At 39.0% G+C, this 17,612-nt stretch overlaps 2 protein-coding genes across 2 annotated transcripts; one reads left to right on the top strand and one right to left on the bottom strand.

The window, feature by feature from the left end:
- The first annotated feature begins 1,662 nt into the window (after window positions 1-1,662).
- LOC134664813 (uncharacterized) lies at window positions 1,663-5,186 on the top strand. Its single transcript, XM_063521550.1, has 6 exons — window positions 1,663-1,929; window positions 2,150-2,341; window positions 2,849-3,030; window positions 3,472-3,668; window positions 4,355-4,623; window positions 5,033-5,186. The coding sequence occupies exons 1-6, from the start codon at window positions 1,712-1,714 to the stop codon at window positions 5,142-5,144; spliced, it is 1,170 nt and encodes a 389-aa protein (XP_063377620.1). The 5' UTR covers window positions 1,663-1,711; the 3' UTR covers window positions 5,145-5,186.
- A 2,404-nt stretch (window positions 5,187-7,590) lies between these two features.
- On the bottom strand, window positions 7,591-16,869 carry LOC134664812 (homeobox protein engrailed-1a-like). Its single transcript, XM_063521549.1, has 3 exons — window positions 16,000-16,869; window positions 13,701-13,808; window positions 7,591-8,119 (listed from the first exon to the last, which is right to left on the bottom strand). The coding sequence occupies exons 1-3, from the start codon at window positions 16,412-16,414 to the stop codon at window positions 7,749-7,751; spliced, it is 894 nt and encodes a 297-aa protein (XP_063377619.1). The 5' UTR covers window positions 16,415-16,869; the 3' UTR covers window positions 7,591-7,748.
- Between the last annotated feature and the right edge of the window lie 743 nt (window positions 16,870-17,612).

Raw genomic sequence — 17,612 nt, 5'->3', positions numbered from 1 at the left:
ACATAACATTTTCATGTTTTGTACAAAAATATTTTTTTTTGTATGGAAAGGCATAATAATTATTTCAGAAATGAATTCCTCGTCCCTAATTTACACGAAAATGATATATAACTTGCCCTAGTTGCTAAGACTAGGAAGGAATATAGCATAGATTGGACCTGGGGAGCCGACCCTTCCCCTCCCCCCTTCTTGGGGGGTCTGCATGGTACGATCTCCTGGCTACCGGGCCAGATCAACTTTGTTTGACCTAAGGAACAATCGTGCCAAGCGGCATCGCCTGAGACTAAAGTGCATGCACTTCCATACATTTGTGTTCCTTACTGACCCTACTACAATGACCTGTCGCGCACATATTTGTTATAATATGTTAGATCATACAAAACCAATATAAAGTCATTAGTTTGTATTTTTATGTCCCAATAAAGTCTCATGTCATATAAAAAACAAGACCGAAGTGATCCCATAAGTGTTCCGTAACCAAAGTTTTGTATGGAACACTAAAAACTAGTTTAGTAACTTAATACTTAGACCACGGCTCCTAAGGGCACTTTTGACGGTACAATTAGGTAACATTAAATTATTATACAGTATCTTCATTCATATATTTAAAGAGTCCAAAAGTCATTTTATATAAAGTGATACATTAATTTGTAAAAAAATATGTACTTGTATAGGATTTAGATAAAAATATTTACACTTGCACGACATAGGAACATAAAGGAGGACACAACATAACCATTAAACAATCTCGGGATGTTAATGATCTTAATGTAGATTTCTACCATAGAGAAAAAAATACATAGAGTGCTCACTACTACATCAGGTTTTAGTACCAACAAGTACCAAACAACTATTATTTTTGTAGTCGGCATCTAGCATCGAGTAGCGGAATTATCAGTTAAACTGCTACTTGACAATAGATGTTCTGACGACCGAAAAGCCTAATGCTCAACAATTTTCAGCTAATATTATAACCGGATTAACCACAGAATAAATAATAGTACTACCGTACAGAAGACTCACTCTCTAACAAAACGCGTCTGTCACTATCAGCACATATATGGCCGCTAGATGGCGACAGCACCACGCGCGGCTTATGGCAAACCCCAAAATTGGGGTCGAACGGATGTACTTTTAGCTACCTGTAGCGAAGCGACGAAATCGCGGAGTGAGTCACGCCTGCCTGAACTCTATTTTCAAGTCCTTCTGCTTTTGATATTCGTTGTAAATTGTCGTTCAATACAATTTTCGTGAGTCGCTACAATAGAGAATTCTGGTATCAAGTAGCGGTACTAATAATTCCGCTATTCGATATTAGATGCTGTCGACTGCAAAAATAATTGTCGTTTTGGTATCAAAGCTGATGTATGGAGTGAGCACTCTATTCTTACTATATTTCTCTAAGATTTCTACTCTCTTTACCAACAGTTAGACGTTTAAAGGTGATACGATCACAGCTCTTTCATCGCGGGTGAATTTTCCGCTCCGTAACTCGAATAATCTTTCATCTCCTATTTATAGAAACCAGTTTATTGGGATCTCCGTTAATGTGTAGTTCCCACGAAACAAGAGTTCGAAACATACTGGACATTGTAAACAGTCAAGACAAACGTTTTGCGTATTAGGTTACTGCAACTAGATGGGACACTAGCATCTCATCTCTCGACGACAAAACATATTTTTGTAGTAATTCTTTTTTTGTTTGTTTATAATGTTTCCAAAAATCGCTTCACTTTTGTTTATAAGTGTTGTTTTTGCGTCGAAAATGTTCGAAAGCGATTTAAACGTTAACGATTTTTTGCGAACGGATTTAATGCCGACTTACTTCATTGTGGAACAGCCTGATACTAATGTTTCTGTGCCTAAGAGTGCTGTGAACTCTGTCAATGGATCGATCGACGCAGCACTGTCTACCCTCGATTACCACAGGTATGTTTAAAGACCTGGTTACTGTCAACTGAAGTTACACTTACTCTTCTATATCACAAGAATAGCATACTGTCAACCTGTCTGATAACAAGTGGTAACCGCAGCCTTTTTGTATAAGTAGATACCGTAATCCTATTTACCGACCTTCAATAAGTTTCCGCCACTGCCCCGTTTACATTAAACATAGCAAGTAACTAATAGGTAAGTATCTTTCTTTCAGAAAAATGATGAACGAATACCGCTGCCGTAACTTCCTCGCCGAGCAGATCCTCGAAGAGATGGGCAAACCGGTGCTGCAGAGCCGGCTCGGCACAGTTTTTGGCCAGAACAGCCTGACCCGTCGCTCGCAGGACCCGAGGACCAACGTCCTCTACGACGTCGGTTCAGCTAACTATCAGGACTGGCTTGCTAAGTAAGTGGTGAACAAAACTGTAATTGTCGATCTAGCTAGGTCTTATCTCTGGGAAGACGCGCATTATTGAGTTTTCATTTGTTTTCCGAGCAGAGCTCGGTCTCCCAGATATTGTATTAGTTAAATTGACCTATTTCTTGAATATAAAATGCAACAGGTCTGCTTTGAAAATAAGTTTTAAGGTGTTCCTTACCAATCATACATTTTTACAACGTCATTCACACTAAAAAAAATCTTCTACATAAGTACTCTCCGTGTATTTATTTAAAGCTGAAGCTAGCTAGTACTCTAGAGCACTTGCGCAAGATGATCTTAAATAAAGGTACCTATCCTCCTAAGTCCTGAGTTCCTTTAAAAAGAACAAATTAAAATCGAATTTTTAACTATACTGTAATAAAAGTAGGTTCCAAATTCAAAACTGCAAAAATGACTCTGGGTCTTAGGAGGCTATTATAAGCGTCTGCCATCAGGCTACTAAAACTTATTGAGATAAGATACCACTTTCAGAGTAGCAGCTCTAAACGACGTGTACCGGCAATACAACGCTGTGGGAGGCGCTGCTTCCATCTCCAATTCTTCGTTGGACCATCAGCTGCAGACCAGAGATGGGTACGAGGTCTACGAGGGTGGTGACGTCACGGCATACCAGGAACAAGAGCATCCAGTTAACCAAGACGTTGCGAAATTTAGTAAGTCAAAGTTTTTCCTTAGTCACCCGTTGACCACGAACGCTGTAAAGGGTTCGAAACGTCGGGATGAATTCAATATACGCGATAATAATATAAGCCGTTTCAATAGTTTTATTTCATGAGTACCTAACTATCGCGGTAACCGAAGACAATATTAAGTCAAAGTTGTTCAGGTCTAAGTACTCCAGGTCAGCCACCTGAGAGCGAAATTTAGTTTAGTCTACTCTGTGTTTATGTCAGACACCTAATAAATAACGACCGACAACAGTCGCCGTGGTCGAAACCGGCCAGGACAGTATGATGATGATGGCTTGGGTCATTCTCTACTAAACATTACCGTGGTATCTCGGCAAGATTTTACTCGCTAAATGGTACCGCAGCTTACTAACTACTATTTATTTAGGGATGGTAAAATAATTTTTGTTTGTTTACTTGTTTCAGGCGGTGCCTACGAATACTCGATGCCCCCTCCCCCGCCGCCTCTCTACCACCACCCCGCCGCCGTCCACGAAGAGTATGTGATTGAAGACAAGCACCACGGGCTGGGGCTGAGCGACCTCTTCGACATATCGCTCACGGGTATCGCCTTCTTGAGCTTTGGCATGTTCGTGCTGCAGGTTCTGATGTGCATTTGTTCGGTAAGTAATAAGTTGTAGATGGCATTTACGGGGTTATCACACTAATCCGCATTCGATCGTATCCACGCCGCTCCAATGTGTGGGCGAGACAGCGCTGTGCAAGTATATAGCGATGTCCCGTTCGCGCAAAGGAGCGGCTAGCGGATCCGCAACCAATGTCATGACCGCCTTACACCGTGCCAGTAGCGCTTACATATTATATTTTATGCTAGAGTCCAGTCCATCTAAGCTAACTCTGCACAGACTTTGAAGAGTTTGAAGAAACTGAGTTAGCTACGTCCGACTCTTGATGTACTCTTTTCTCTTTACTCTAATGTCCCCACTTTCCTTCAAGTACTGCCAATACTGCCATACTACCCTCATATACTCAATATATCACTGCTATTCATCGTACACTTCACACATAAATACCTAAACAAAGAAAGTAAAATAATTTCCACCTACGCTTAATTGAAATACACTAGAGTTTTTATCTCAGTTACTTTTCTAAGGATGACTGACGCTAGACCGGGCCGAGGCGTCCGACATGGCATGTTCTATTACGGCTGATCAGTGATCAAGTGGTGCTTTTCATAGAAAAAGAAACGCTGGAAGCTCCGGCCCGGCCCCGGTTTGGTCTAGCTTGTCATCTTTTACCGATACTCTGGATGCCTCACCTTTGAATATTAACTTTAAATCTATTTCAGAATCCTCAACCACCCCAAGTGATGCAGATGGTCGACAGCAGCAGCGACTCTGTGAACGTCGACGAAGTATTCCGATTCAAGCGCGACGAAGAACATTCTAGAAGTAAACGCGCTGATCCGAAAATCGCTACAATCAATACTCTGGCCAGATATGCGATGATAGCACTAAAACTGCGCTCGACTCCTTGCCTATATAGGGCATTGTGTCTGGGGAATGGGAGAGCAAGGAATATGCAGGATGGTAACAAATATTGGTTGCCGATTTGGAAGTAGGTGAAATGGATTTACTTGTTTCTTGCTGCAACCCGCGGTCCCGGAATCGCTTGGTGTCATTTCCCCTGGGGGTAGATTTCCAAAAAACATATATATGTTACGGTCATTCCCAGGCCTTAAACGCTACATGTGAATTTCATCCAAATTGGTTTAGCATTAATAAAACATATCAGTAAGGATACGCGCCACAAGAAATGTCCGATTAGGCCATAGCTCACATGTAGAAAATGTATGCTCGCATGTAGAGTCAAATTTCTAGTAGTGACTTATATCGGTTCCAACCGTTCCACCGTTCTTTTAAGATATATGAAAATTATCTTTATACATTTTTCCTAGCTTTTCTTTTCCTAAGTACAGTCACAAATTGGAACCAAAATTCATGTTTACACTTTTTAAATATTTCAGCGCGGGGGTAGCATGGACGCGTGGAAAAACGTTGGGTGCGTTGCGCGCCGCGGCGCTTGGACTGGGCGGCGCAGACTGCGATGCGCTGTATCCGCCCGCCCACTGCTCCTGAAGAGTACATTACAACAGCGATCGCGGTACATGGTTTTGCCTTTTTATTAATATTAAATTAGTTTCAAGTGTTTAAACTAGTTTCAACTTTCAAGTGTTTAAATTAGTTTCAAGTGTTTAAATTAGTTTCAAGCGTTTAAATTAGTTTCAAGCGTTTAAATTAGTTTCAAGTGTTTAAATTAGTTTCAAGTGTTTTAGTTTCAAGCGTTTAAATTAGTTTCAAGTGTTTAAATTAGTTTCAAGTGTTTAAAATAGTTTCAAGTGTTTTAATTAGTTTCAAGTGTTTTAATTAGTTTCAAGTGTTTAAATTACTTTCAAGTGTTTAAATTACTTTCAATTCCATGCTGCATTCGTTTTTAAACATTTATCTGTTGTCAATACATGTCTGTTGTAGAAATGTAACTATCTAATGCATTAATATATGTACCTGTGTACCTACTGGTATTGGACTGAATTCTTACGTTCCGTCCTTTGGCATTAGATTAATGACTCACTTTTAAACAGTTTGTGATCTGCCAATTACAAATGACTGTCATTGAAGGGACAAAAATTATCACACAAAGCAGTGCCCCGTTTTTATTGCTCTTGCTTAAGTGTACATAAATAAATTTAATGATACGTGCCTATTTACTTGTTACTTTTAGATTAAGATGCAACAAAGTTTGGCAGTGTCTAGAATTAACTATACCATATACCAGATATATATCTTATTTTTAGATGTAATCTGCTGGGAAATTTTAAAATATTTAAAGGCTTGTCTTATTTTTAAGGTCAAGAAAACGTACAATTTATCGTCATCTACTGCACAATGATATGTTTATTTATACTTATATTAAACTAACCGTAATTATACACGTCACGTACCACGTACATTATGACCAATTAGCAGTGGCGGCGCGTCCGTAAAAGCCGATTCCCACCGGCTTGCCTGTTTTGGACGTTTGAGCAGAGTTGTAAAGGAAATATGTAAGCCAAATTAGCCCCGGCTTGCCTATGGATATGTTTGACGCGCCGCCACTGCTAATTAGGTAACATTACCTACATTAAATTAATTTAATTTAAGTATGGCATTATTATTTACAATCTCGCATATGGTATTTTCTATATAACCTAATGCATAATACATACTAGATTTCAATTAAGGCGGAAATAAATTATAGGTACCTACATAATTATTTTTAAATTCAACTTAAACAAGTATTAATAACAATATAAGCAAAAAAATGTACACTGATTATTGAGAAGATGTTATTGTTAGGGTAGGATACTAACAAACAAGATTTGCAACCCCAACTATTTATGCCCTGCAACTTGTAGGTATGGGAACAACACGCCGACGTTGCAGTTAGCGTGCAGTCGGCCTGCAGTTCCCAACTTCCCATACAAATTGCATTCGGGTTGCAGTCAGCTCAGCCTGTACCGGCCCTAAGCGGAATTAGAATTTGGAATTTATTGCTCAAAAACACGTTCAACAATTTAATTTTCGAATGTCACATGGTAACAAGCACATTAACAATGTGTGGCGTGTCAAAATAAGAAACAGGTAGTTATAATACGGGCGCATTAGAAAACTGCATCAGTCATTCATGGGAGCCAAGATGACAATCATACATCAACAAACACCTAACGAAAGGTAAACAAAAATTTCGAAATGACAAATGCTACAAAAAGCCACTTGACTAAGCATTGACTATTTCCATACATTATTTCGATTGGCGATTTCTATTATAGATTGTCATCTTAGCTAGTTTCTCTAACCGCCATATTCGTTCAACGTAGGTAAATATAGCTACAATCTCCCCCTGTATAGTTAGATAGTCGCTAAACGATTTTATTTCCAGTGCCACGCTTTTAGGTCCGATTGTATATGTAGATAAGAGAAAATGGTAGCTAGCAAATGTTATACCTGTTTCAAAATAGTGTTAGCCACACGTCCGATTATTTGCTCTTAACAGCAGTAAATTTGTGACAACTGTCTGATTTAGGCCATGAGCAATGTGTCAAAAGTGGCAAGTTGATCATTGTATACTTTTCGCACCGCAATTAAAATAGTTAGCACTTTGAGCATTACGAAAATAGGACGGTTAACTTGTGAATGGCCAAGCCGATGCTCCGAAGTTATTGTTTTTATTATAACGAAACATTTAGACGCATTGAACACATTATGTACCTATACGTCTTTCCACGCGTGCCCGGAAGTCGCTCCACAAGTCCACACTTTGAGAACTACGTCACAGAAACTTGTAAAATGGATTTCAAAGTTGTAGTTCATTGATAAAATAAGTGACGCTCGTTACCGTATAATGCCGCGGTTAGAATTTACGATCCGTCACTCATTTTATCTAGTAAATTTGAAAAAAAAAACAGTGACAGCGCCCGCGTTAATGCCACAGTAGATATGTACCGCTAAAGTAATGCAGCTGCAGTTGATATTCGAATATCACCTTTAAAGCATCCGACAACTTTTGTGGCCCACAGTACCGGATTAGCCAATATGGAGGGCCAATGAAGTGTAGAAGTTCTAATCGGAATACTTATTTTTAGTTGCGATTTGATTTCCTTGTATTAAACATTCAAACGTAACCAACAATTCAACTTCACAACCTTACGGCGGACTAGATGGCAATGCTACTGGGGTAAATACACAACTAAGCGGGGCGTAGGCATACGGATTCAATAGCGAATACGCTTGTGAAGCGTGTTCAAATATCTGGCCGGGAAACAACCCCTGTCTTTGCGCAATTTTCAGCCGAGATGTCAGCTGCTTTTTCCACTTTGTCCGTCGATTTTGGAACCACGTCTTGATCTGGACCTCAGTGAGGCCGAGGGCTTTGGAGAGTTCCATCCGTTTGGAGACGCTGAGGTACTTGTCCAATTTGAATTCGGCTTCGAGTCGTTCCAGCTGTTTGGCGCTGTAGGCCTGGCGAGGCTTGCGCTCTGGCCCGGCACGCCGCGGCCGTCTGTTGTTTTTTTCATCTGAGAAATAGAAAAGTTGATAATTAATGATAAATATCAAATAATAGTGAAAGATCAAAAAATACATGTATGCTGCTGCCGCATATAGCCGTAACATCAAAAGTAAAAACCAATCTGTGTTTTTATTTCAGCTTCAGTCTAAACGGATACCGGATGCCAACGGATAGAAATAAAATAATATTCATTTCCTTGATGTACGAGTATGTATATTTTATATCCTTATGATTTATTTACTGAAGTTGAGGCAATTCGAAGTCCTGATCGATGAGTACCTAATCCAGCAATTGAACTTTACAATCAAGCGTTAACCCTTAAAAAAATGTAGCGTCCCCAGTTAACGAAAGCACGCCATTTACAAAGTAGCTCTCACTAAAGACCAATACACGGTGAAGTATTGTCGACTAATCGGAATTGTCGCAGGGTCTCGTTAAGTGGCAATAAACACAATCATGCTGTTTGGCCGCGCCTGCGGGTTGACTTGGAGCGCAAACACAGGCTCTGTGGCGAATGATGCGCTAACGCTACGCTAAACATTTACGTAAGCCGGTGGACTATTTTTTAAACAAATTGTATGGTTTCTATTATAACAGCATTACATTGGCTGATGAAGTGAAATCATAAGCAATGGTCATTGGAGTATATTTTATATTATATTAGATATCGCTCAATGATAAAAATAATCTATTGGATTCGCCTTGAAGATGAAATATGAAATTTAATTAAATTTACCCGTGATAAGTGATGAATGAACACCTCTTGCATGCTGCTTGAATGCTTTTATTAAGAAAATTTTGAGGTTTAGGTATATGAGGTACAATTGCATGTGCATTGCAAGTTTTAATGTAAAATTTTAACTGAGTCACGCACGTCCAAAAAGAATAGGTAACTGCTCCTATACGCAAGTTCAGTCAAATCAAGCCTGCTAACATTTTCTTTAGGTAAAATAACTGGAAGAAATCCCTTAAAAGGATAAGTTCGCCTTCGCCTATCCTGTGCCATAAATTTGTGTGGTGTGTTATGTACAATAAATAGTTCATATATATATACACACATACAATAACCCTTCCGATTTCGACGCAACTCACTCTAACTGTAGATTAGTTACTAACGTAGCTTCTTTACCGCGCTTATTTTAATCGTTTCCAACAGTCCGCGTTAAAGCGGTAGGCAAACACCGAGCTTTGTTGGCAATTATCGGTTGGCAGCAGTTTACAGACACCTCGGTGCGAAGTCGCGACCACCGACCGCCGGCTAGCGACGATTCGACGAACGACCGCGCTGACTGTTGGTTTTACGAATTAGTGCGGTGGGTGGACATTTTTCACGACTTACGGTGCTTGAGGATTGTGCTTGAATTGAAGAGTCAATATATGTTATGGGCATTAAATGTATTGCACCATACAATTTACTATTTGAACTCAAAATTATTGTTGAGTACTGTTCTACAACCCAGCTTGCATGCGTGCATTCTACCATCATCATTTTGTGGTGTGAAAAATATCCATAGCGCGTCTTAAAAAAAAATAGAATCAAACCAGATCTCTCAAAATAATGGGGTTGGCCGGTGAAAGTTTTTAGCAGATGGCGCCATGATAGCTTGCCCTGTCAATCCCTAGAATTGTGTCAAATTCTTGTTTTTTAATTCCCTCGTCGGGTTCTTGGTCCTGAATGTGTTAAGACCAATCCTGTTTGACATTTGCTGCCGCAAGATAAACTCTATTTAACTTCTTCACACCCTATCAATTTAGGTTCCTTTCCTTATGTTCAAAAAATATTTGTAGACAACCCTGGAAAGAATAAGAAACTGCTTGAAGCAAAGTTTTCTGGAATCTTGTGTCCAAACACAGTACTGACTAATTGTTTGAATGTCCGAAGCATAGAAAGTTCGAGCTAGTAGGCTCTTTTCCCGGAGGTGCCACGCTCACACTAATTTTATAGCCACCGTCCGCGAGTGAGAAAACAGTGGGCAAACAACAAGTTTGTCACCAATAAAATGAACCAAAATGCTGTAAATCAAACTACCTGGTCACGCTTAAACAGTTTAAGTTATTGCGTGGGCTTCCCGGTTTAAGATAATTTACTTACACAAATGGTCAAAAAGGCCTGTTGATTATGATTCTTCCTTATTTTATTTTATCATCCATTAATTCGTTCAATCATTATCATATAGGACTAAATAAAAAAAATGCAGTGCCATCATATGCTATTTCGCCTTCCGAATATGTATATTTCAGACGGTGGTGGAAGGTATTCGTTATTATATCGTTAAGAGACATAGGCGTACCCAGCATTTTTTAAAGGGTGGGGCAGAAGTAGGGTTACGTGCCTTAATTGTTCCTAAAACTTTTTAGCTGCTCGTCAGACCACAGACCAGGGTGGGGCAAGTTGCCGCACTTGCCCCACCGTGCGTACACCTATGTTAAGAGATAAAGGTATTAAGTACCTGTGCCTACTTATATACTTTACCGTCGGCACTTGTTCTTGGATAACGGAAACATTTTCTTAGTGTTGGACACCCAAAATCCTCTATATCTGATAGCTAAGACACCGCATAAAGTAACTTTGTTAGGAAAAACATACGTGAATCATCAAGATCTTCTAATAAACAGAGCTACAAATAATGATTTGGCGAGTTGCGTGCCGACGCGTGTGAAGACTCGCACCCGCGCGCGGCACGCAACGCTAACGACATGATGTGTGATTCCTCTTGGGCTCATTGATTAATACTCGTATTGAGATGAGTTATCTTTTTTGTCTATGCTAGAAACACGCAACCCAAGAAACCCTTTCTGTTTTCGCAATTAATTTATTAACGAGCGGCCAAAAGAAATTCCTCTAGGAAACACCATCGCCTCTACCTACCTTTGTCGGAAGTATTTGCCTCATCGGCATCAATAGGTTGGCCCTCCAAATTTTTCGCCAATCTGATTAAATTGTCCGATCAAATCAGGCGGTGCGGACGCAAACGCCAATTCGGTCACTTTCACCAATTGATTTGAAATTTATGGTGATATGGTGAAATTTAAAAATAATGTCCCAAACGAGAATACTAGTGTCATAAATTGGTATTCTTGCGTCCGCACCCCATTTTATCGGTAATATCAGTCATAATCGGCGGTCGAATTCGGCGAGTCAAATTGGCGTTCCGCACGGCCTGATTTGATGGGACAATTTAATCAGGTTGGCGAAAAATAGTCCCCGTGTAGTCAGGCCTTGAATTAAAAATTGAAAAAAAGGCAGAAAACGAAACGAAACGCTATCATTTCCATACATTATTTATTTACGTTAGCGTTTCGTTTCGTTTTCTGCAAACAATTGCTCGCTGGCGTTGCCAACGATGATGGTGTGTAACCAGAGGGAACGTTCCCGATTTCGTAGAGGTTGAAAATGATGCCGGTATAGGCCTCTACTTGCGTCGTCACACCGGTTCCCTCCCACCTCGATTACAACGGCATTCTCCGAAACGAGGTGTGGTAAATAGAGCGGCCGAAAAATTAAAGAGCTACTTTTGTATGTATATAATTGTTTATTTGTATGAACCTAATTGTATCACCAGAATTTACTTCTCCGACTTCTTCCGATTCCGATTTTCTTCTTCTTCTTTTACTTCAGCTAATACTCTTCAAACATAGGGTACTTTTTAGTAATACACTTATTATTGGCGAGTGTGATGGGCACCTTTGCGCCGGGGGTAGCGCGGGGAGGCCTCTTTGAGTAGTTTTTATATTCCTTATTTTATTTTAGATATATTTAGGGTTGTTAGTTTTAATTTAGTATTATTTATAGATGTATTTAGTTCATAAGTTATTTATTTGTTTTTCTACTGTCTTTTTCCTTATTATTGACTGACATGACGAGTAGACTTGGTACCATAACATAACCCTCCTTTTGCGTTGCCGTAGTCGGGCCTTTAAACATCTACAATAGCAATTTTGGCAGTGCAATACCTACCTACACTTGAATTATAATATATATGTATTTTTCCAAATATTTACAGATAAAAGACCTAACTTTTGCATTATGTAAGATTCAACAAAGTTAAAAAAGAAAAATAAATATATAGGGATCATAACACCTTGAACACTTGAACAGGGCGCGTGTTTTTGTGATTTTTTAATGACTTTTTCGATATAAGTACTGTATAAATCAAACTGTGCCGGGTGTGTGAGTACCCACAACACAAGCCTTCTTGGGTGAATTGCAGACAAAATGTACGTTCTGGATTTCGTAACTAAACTGAGAATAAACGAAATTGATCATTGCTGTAACTAATCTGATAACGTTTGGCGTATATTTTACACCTAAGCTCAGTTTCATTACGTAACGAAAAATAACGAAACTGAGAAGAATATATGAGAATTCATTCCTAAAAAAATATTGTTTTATTTTGCTTATTTTATGCTTTATCAATCACCTATATAAACGGCAAATGGTGGCCACTTTTTTCCGTTTAGGTGATGAAGTCAAAAGCGAGTAATACAAAACTATATCACATGGATCGAAAATTGGGGAATAAATCGTTTATTAGAAAACACAATCCTCCTAATGAAGTCGCCACTGCGCTGGCCCAATATTACAGGGTTCTATGTTAAATTTTCAAGATAGTTGAAATTCGATTTAATGTCACTGTGACAATGTTCAAAATTCAGTTCGATAAAAGTAAAACATACAACCCTGTAATATATGCAGCAGCAGTTTAAATCACGCATTTTCGAGTAGGTACCTAATACGCGGCGCGCGGGTAACATGAACCGATGCTATGTTCAGTACTATACTCTGTATCTTTAGGTATTTAAATTAAACTTTAATAATTTGTACATTTTCGGGTAGTTATAACATTTATTGGTTAACCAACCAAATACAAAACCGCCTGGTATATTCACTCAACGACCTGACCTCAACCTACATTATTTGATCGTGTAATGTTTTCATCTACCCTCAACTGGCTTAAGGAGCCATTTGAGGGCAGAATTCGTTTACTTTTATTTAAATACCTAAAGATACAGACTATAAGTAGGCATACTCAGTCAACTCAGTGCATCAAAATAGAGATCAGTCGGCCTAGCCAAGGTTACGATCGCTATCGCTTCGACAACGAAAAGCATCATGTCTCTCTATCACTCTTCCATATTAAAGTGACAGTGACAGTTGCATTTCGATCGCTACAGAGCGTAAGCGGTTGGCATCTTGGCTACGCGGCCAGGGCGATCCAAACATTTCGCACGAGTAAACAAAAAACACTTAAGTTAAACTATGAAATTAGTTTAATGAGTAGCTACAGGGTGTTACTGACCATCGGGCTTTAAATCCAGGGCTCGATTCTACTCGCTAAACTGAGCTACTTTTATTATGGCACCAACCCCGAAATCCCGAAAAATTTTTTTACTTTTTCATACATTTTGTCTGATCAGATATCGACGTTTTCTATGGAAAATCCAAAAAAAAAATCCCCGATTTTAGGGTTTGTCCCATAGTAAAAGTAGCTCAGTTTAGCGAGTAAAATCAAGCCCTGGAATTAAAGCCCCATGCTCAGACACATACTGTATATCGCTATACACACGTATTTTGTATAGGTACATACCAAAGAAGGTCGTGGAGGGCTGATGCGCCGCCAGCCAATGCGCGTACGCATGGCCGGCCAGCAGGCCCTCGCTCAGCGCGCTCAGCTCCGGACACGACGTCGATGACACTGCCGTGCAAATTTCAATATTATCATTTTTATTCTGGGTGATATGGATCGAAATCCTGAATGTCAAAAATGAAAAATGTCAAAAAATCTCCCATAGAACTACCTATAACCACAACATTGCGAAAAAAATCTAATATGTGCTTAGATGAAACGTATGCCCCCACCGCATACGTTTCATATATTTTTTCACAATTCGAGATCGTAATCTCGAATATATAATATTACGACCCCAAAATCACCTAGTACCTATACCCTATACCACGATGCATGATGGTAGCAATTAAGGACCCTGCGTGATGATGATGGTGAGCGGACGAAACGTATATAAAATCATGCAACTCTAATATTATGATTCAGTCAAATTGTGTTTTTTTAAAAACTAATTATAGCCAGCATTCTATAAATGTAGTATGATACCTTTGGGTATGGTGCTTTACTAACACTAGCGTCCCGTCCCCTCTCCCTTTTAGCATAAATATGTCCCGATTGAGAGTTTTTTTTGTTTTTTGGGGAAAGTATACAATATAGGAAAAAAGTGTCAATGAAAGAAATGTTCCCTATTAAATTCTAAACGAAAAAGGTTATATACATTTTTTTGATACGACGCACCATATTGATATTTTAGCTAGATGAACTTCGACAAAATTTAACCGTTCAAAAACTTGTTGAAGTTCAATATAACATAGTACCTACGTGACAGTACTGAAAGAAATCTTCACGGAGAATAAGCTTGCAAGCTTATTCTCCGTATTAGTTTTATTTCAGTACTATCACGTACTAACTTATATTGAACTTCAACAAGTTAGTCTTACCAAAAAGTTGTATATAATCTTTTTTGTTTAAAATTTATTAAGGATTATTTCTTACCTTGACACTTTTTTCCTAACTCTAATACTTTTCTCAAAAATAAAAAAAACCGTAAACCGGGATATATTCCATGCTAAAAGGGGGGGTTGCATCAGGGTGAGGAGGAGGGACGCTAGTGTGCGTCAAGCACCATGCCCAAAGGTATCATACTACATTCATTGAATGCTGGCTATAATTTGTTTTTCTTGCCCATACATTAGAACATAATTTAACCGAATCATTAGAAGTTTGAACCATGGCCACTTATTACGAGTAAGAAAGACACCCTCCTTTATGAGATCAAAATATAGCGTGTTAATGTTATTTTTTTCTAATGGTGGATAATCTGGGCCACCACGGCCTCTCATGCAGCCGTAGCGCTGGAAGGATCCCCCGCCACGCCAGCCTCAACGACGTCATCCGAAGGGCCCTTGTCAGTGCCAAGGTACCGGCGGTCCTCGAGCCCAACGGTCTGGCCAGGGACGATGGCAAGAGGCCTGACGGAATGACGCTGGTGCCTTGGAGTATGGGACGGCCACTTGTCTGGGACGCTACGTGCGTAGATACCCTGGCGCCGTCCCATGTTCCAGGCACCAAAGTTGGCGCTGGTGCGGCCGCATCCTCGGCCGAAAGCCTCAAACGCCGCAAGTATGTCACACTAGGTAGTAGCTACATATTTGCGGCGTTTGGTGTGGAAACCTTGGGGCCGTGGGGACCTAGCGCGCGTCGCCTCTATGGGGAGTTATCAAAGCGCCTCATAGAGGCCTCCGGTGACCAGAGGGCTGGCCTATATTTTGCCCAAAGGATCAGCATTGCCATCCAGCGGGGCAATGCGGCCAGCCTTCTGGGCACCCTACCTACGGACCATGACTTAGGGCAAATTTTTTATTTATAAGTTTTAGTGATTTGTTATAAAGTTGTAAAAATGTTATTAAATAAAATTGGCAATTTTTTTCTACAAAAAATAAATAGGTAACTTTAAAGTGTATTAAAAACAAAACCACTAGTTATTTTTAAAATTTGCTGAAGAAATGTTGGTCGGTGTGAGGAGTACAACCTACAGTTTAATTTTTTGCTTGTATTAAAGGCCACACCCGGTATAAAAATGTGTAGGTACTATTAAAGTCACCATAAGTGTGACACAATTAACTAGCTTTAAAACATATAAAAAACTTAAATATACAAATCTACTAATCGAATCAAATTATGCGTACCTACTTGGAATACGGTTGTTCTTCAATCTAACCAACAGAAACTAGAGATACCTATACCTATACCTTTGTTATGGTTTCCATTTATATCAATTCCAATCGCCATTAATTCAGGTACTTAGCTATATTCTTACCATTATGCTCATCAGCTGCTCCCTCAAATTGTTCATTTTCAGATTGCGATCTAGATTCATTACTACACTTATTATTCCCTAAAATACTATCAATCAAAAAAGTTTTACTCTTAGCATTTGTTACACTGTCACTTCTTAATTTAGCAGGCACTACGATTCGAGTCTGATCGTAATATTTACCCCTATGTTCATTAATATACGGGTTTTGAATTATATTTCGTATTTTTTCATTGCACCTCCCGCGATCACTGTTTTCACAAATAACATCAATAGTTTCGTTTTCACTTTCATTATCGCTTACAGATTCACTGTCTTCAACTGGATTTTTGCGAAGATCGCACACAACACTATAATTTTCATTTGTTTTTATAATAGCATCGGTTTCACACGTGCTAGATATGTGATTAAAATCCATTGTTAATTGTCAATTATCGTTATGAGATGTTCAATTATTTATAAAATTTAATTATAGTTCAATTTTTTATAATTTTCATAGTAATAAATAATATTAGGTCCACGTCAGTAGGTATAACAGACCATACTAACTGAGATTCCGGTGCCGTATCATCGCCGCGTGAACTGATAATTGCTTTCGAAAATAGGTGGTGCCAAACAGTTTCTGTAGGTACGAACAACACCGAATCCTGCCTCGCTACTGGCTGTTTAATAAGTAGGGGGGGCAACGCCATCTTAAGAAGGAGGGGCCTACAAACCGCCTGTGAATTTTCACACCTTTCTTTTATTTGATAACACGTTATGTCAGGGCTCTTACCCTCACAAAGGATCTCTAAAAGCTTATGATGGGCATCGGATCGAATATCTCGGTTATTGTTTGATTTATGTCGGCAATTTGGGTGATTTATTGTAAACGATCTCGGGTTTAATGGAGGTGGTTAAGAGGGATATTTGAATAGATATTAAGTAAGTATCTACTTAGGTATTTACTTCAATATTTTTCCGCTTTACTTATCCTACAACACAATTATACAAGGGCCCAACTAGACTCCAGAAAATAACTGGTGAAGTGGCCAAAATGTGATATCCATGGTCTGCAAAGTATAATTATATTATTATTGTTTTGTAATCTTTCAAAATTTAACTCTGCCGAGACGAGACTATCACGACACCTACTTATCATAAATGTACGATACGATACCTTCTGTCACTTTCTCAATTCAAAACGGATTAATCGATCGTGTGTTAATTTAATGGCAGAGTACTTATTCTTATAGTGACGTTCCACGGTAAAAGGTACCTTATGGCGGCTGGCACTTACGTCACATAGCGCCGCAATAATATTGGAGCGGCGTTAATATTAGCGTAAGCGCCAACCGCCATAAGGTATATATACCTTTACCCGTGGGACGTCACTTATTATTATGTATTTATTTCGTCGTGTGTGTAGATTTATTAATACACTGAGAGAAAAGGATAACAAAAACACACTTAGAATTACAAAAATAAACTTAATCCGGGGACAAGGAGAGTCAACTAATAGGAACAATTTGACTTTTGCAATTTCTATTAGTACTTGCAATTTCTATTATCTGTTTGTTGAAATTAGATTTAGGATTACTGAGCTGTTTGTAGAAATAAATAAACTTTACAGAAAT

This window comes from Cydia fagiglandana, chromosome 5 (assembly GCF_963556715.1).
Source record: "Cydia fagiglandana chromosome 5, ilCydFagi1.1, whole genome shotgun sequence".
NCBI classification, from domain to species: domain Eukaryota; kingdom Metazoa; phylum Arthropoda; class Insecta; order Lepidoptera; family Tortricidae; genus Cydia; species Cydia fagiglandana.
This window is presented reverse-complemented; position numbering and strand designations above follow the sequence as displayed.

Coding starts and splice junctions, on each gene's coding strand:
- LOC134664813 (XM_063521550.1), top strand. CDS start 1,712: ATGTTTCCAAAAATCGCTTCACTTTTGTTTATAAGTGTTGTTTTTGCG. Junction 1,930..2,149: donor TCTACCCTCGATTACCACAG/GTATGTTTAAAG, acceptor TCTTTCTTTCAG/AAAAATGATGAACGAATACC. Junction 3,031..3,471: donor CCAAGACGTTGCGAAATTTA/GTAAGTCAAAGT, acceptor TACTTGTTTCAG/GCGGTGCCTACGAATACTCG.
- LOC134664812 (XM_063521549.1), bottom strand. CDS start 16,414: ATGGATTTTAATCACATATCTAGCACGTGTGAAACCGATGCTATTATA. Junction 13,809..15,999: donor AGCAGCTGATGAGCATAATG/GTAAGAATATAG, acceptor TTTGCACGGCAG/TGTCATCGACGTCGTGTCCG. Junction 8,120..13,700: donor GCCCTCCACGACCTTCTTTG/GTATGTACCTAT, acceptor TCTATTTCTCAG/ATGAAAAAAACAACAGACGG.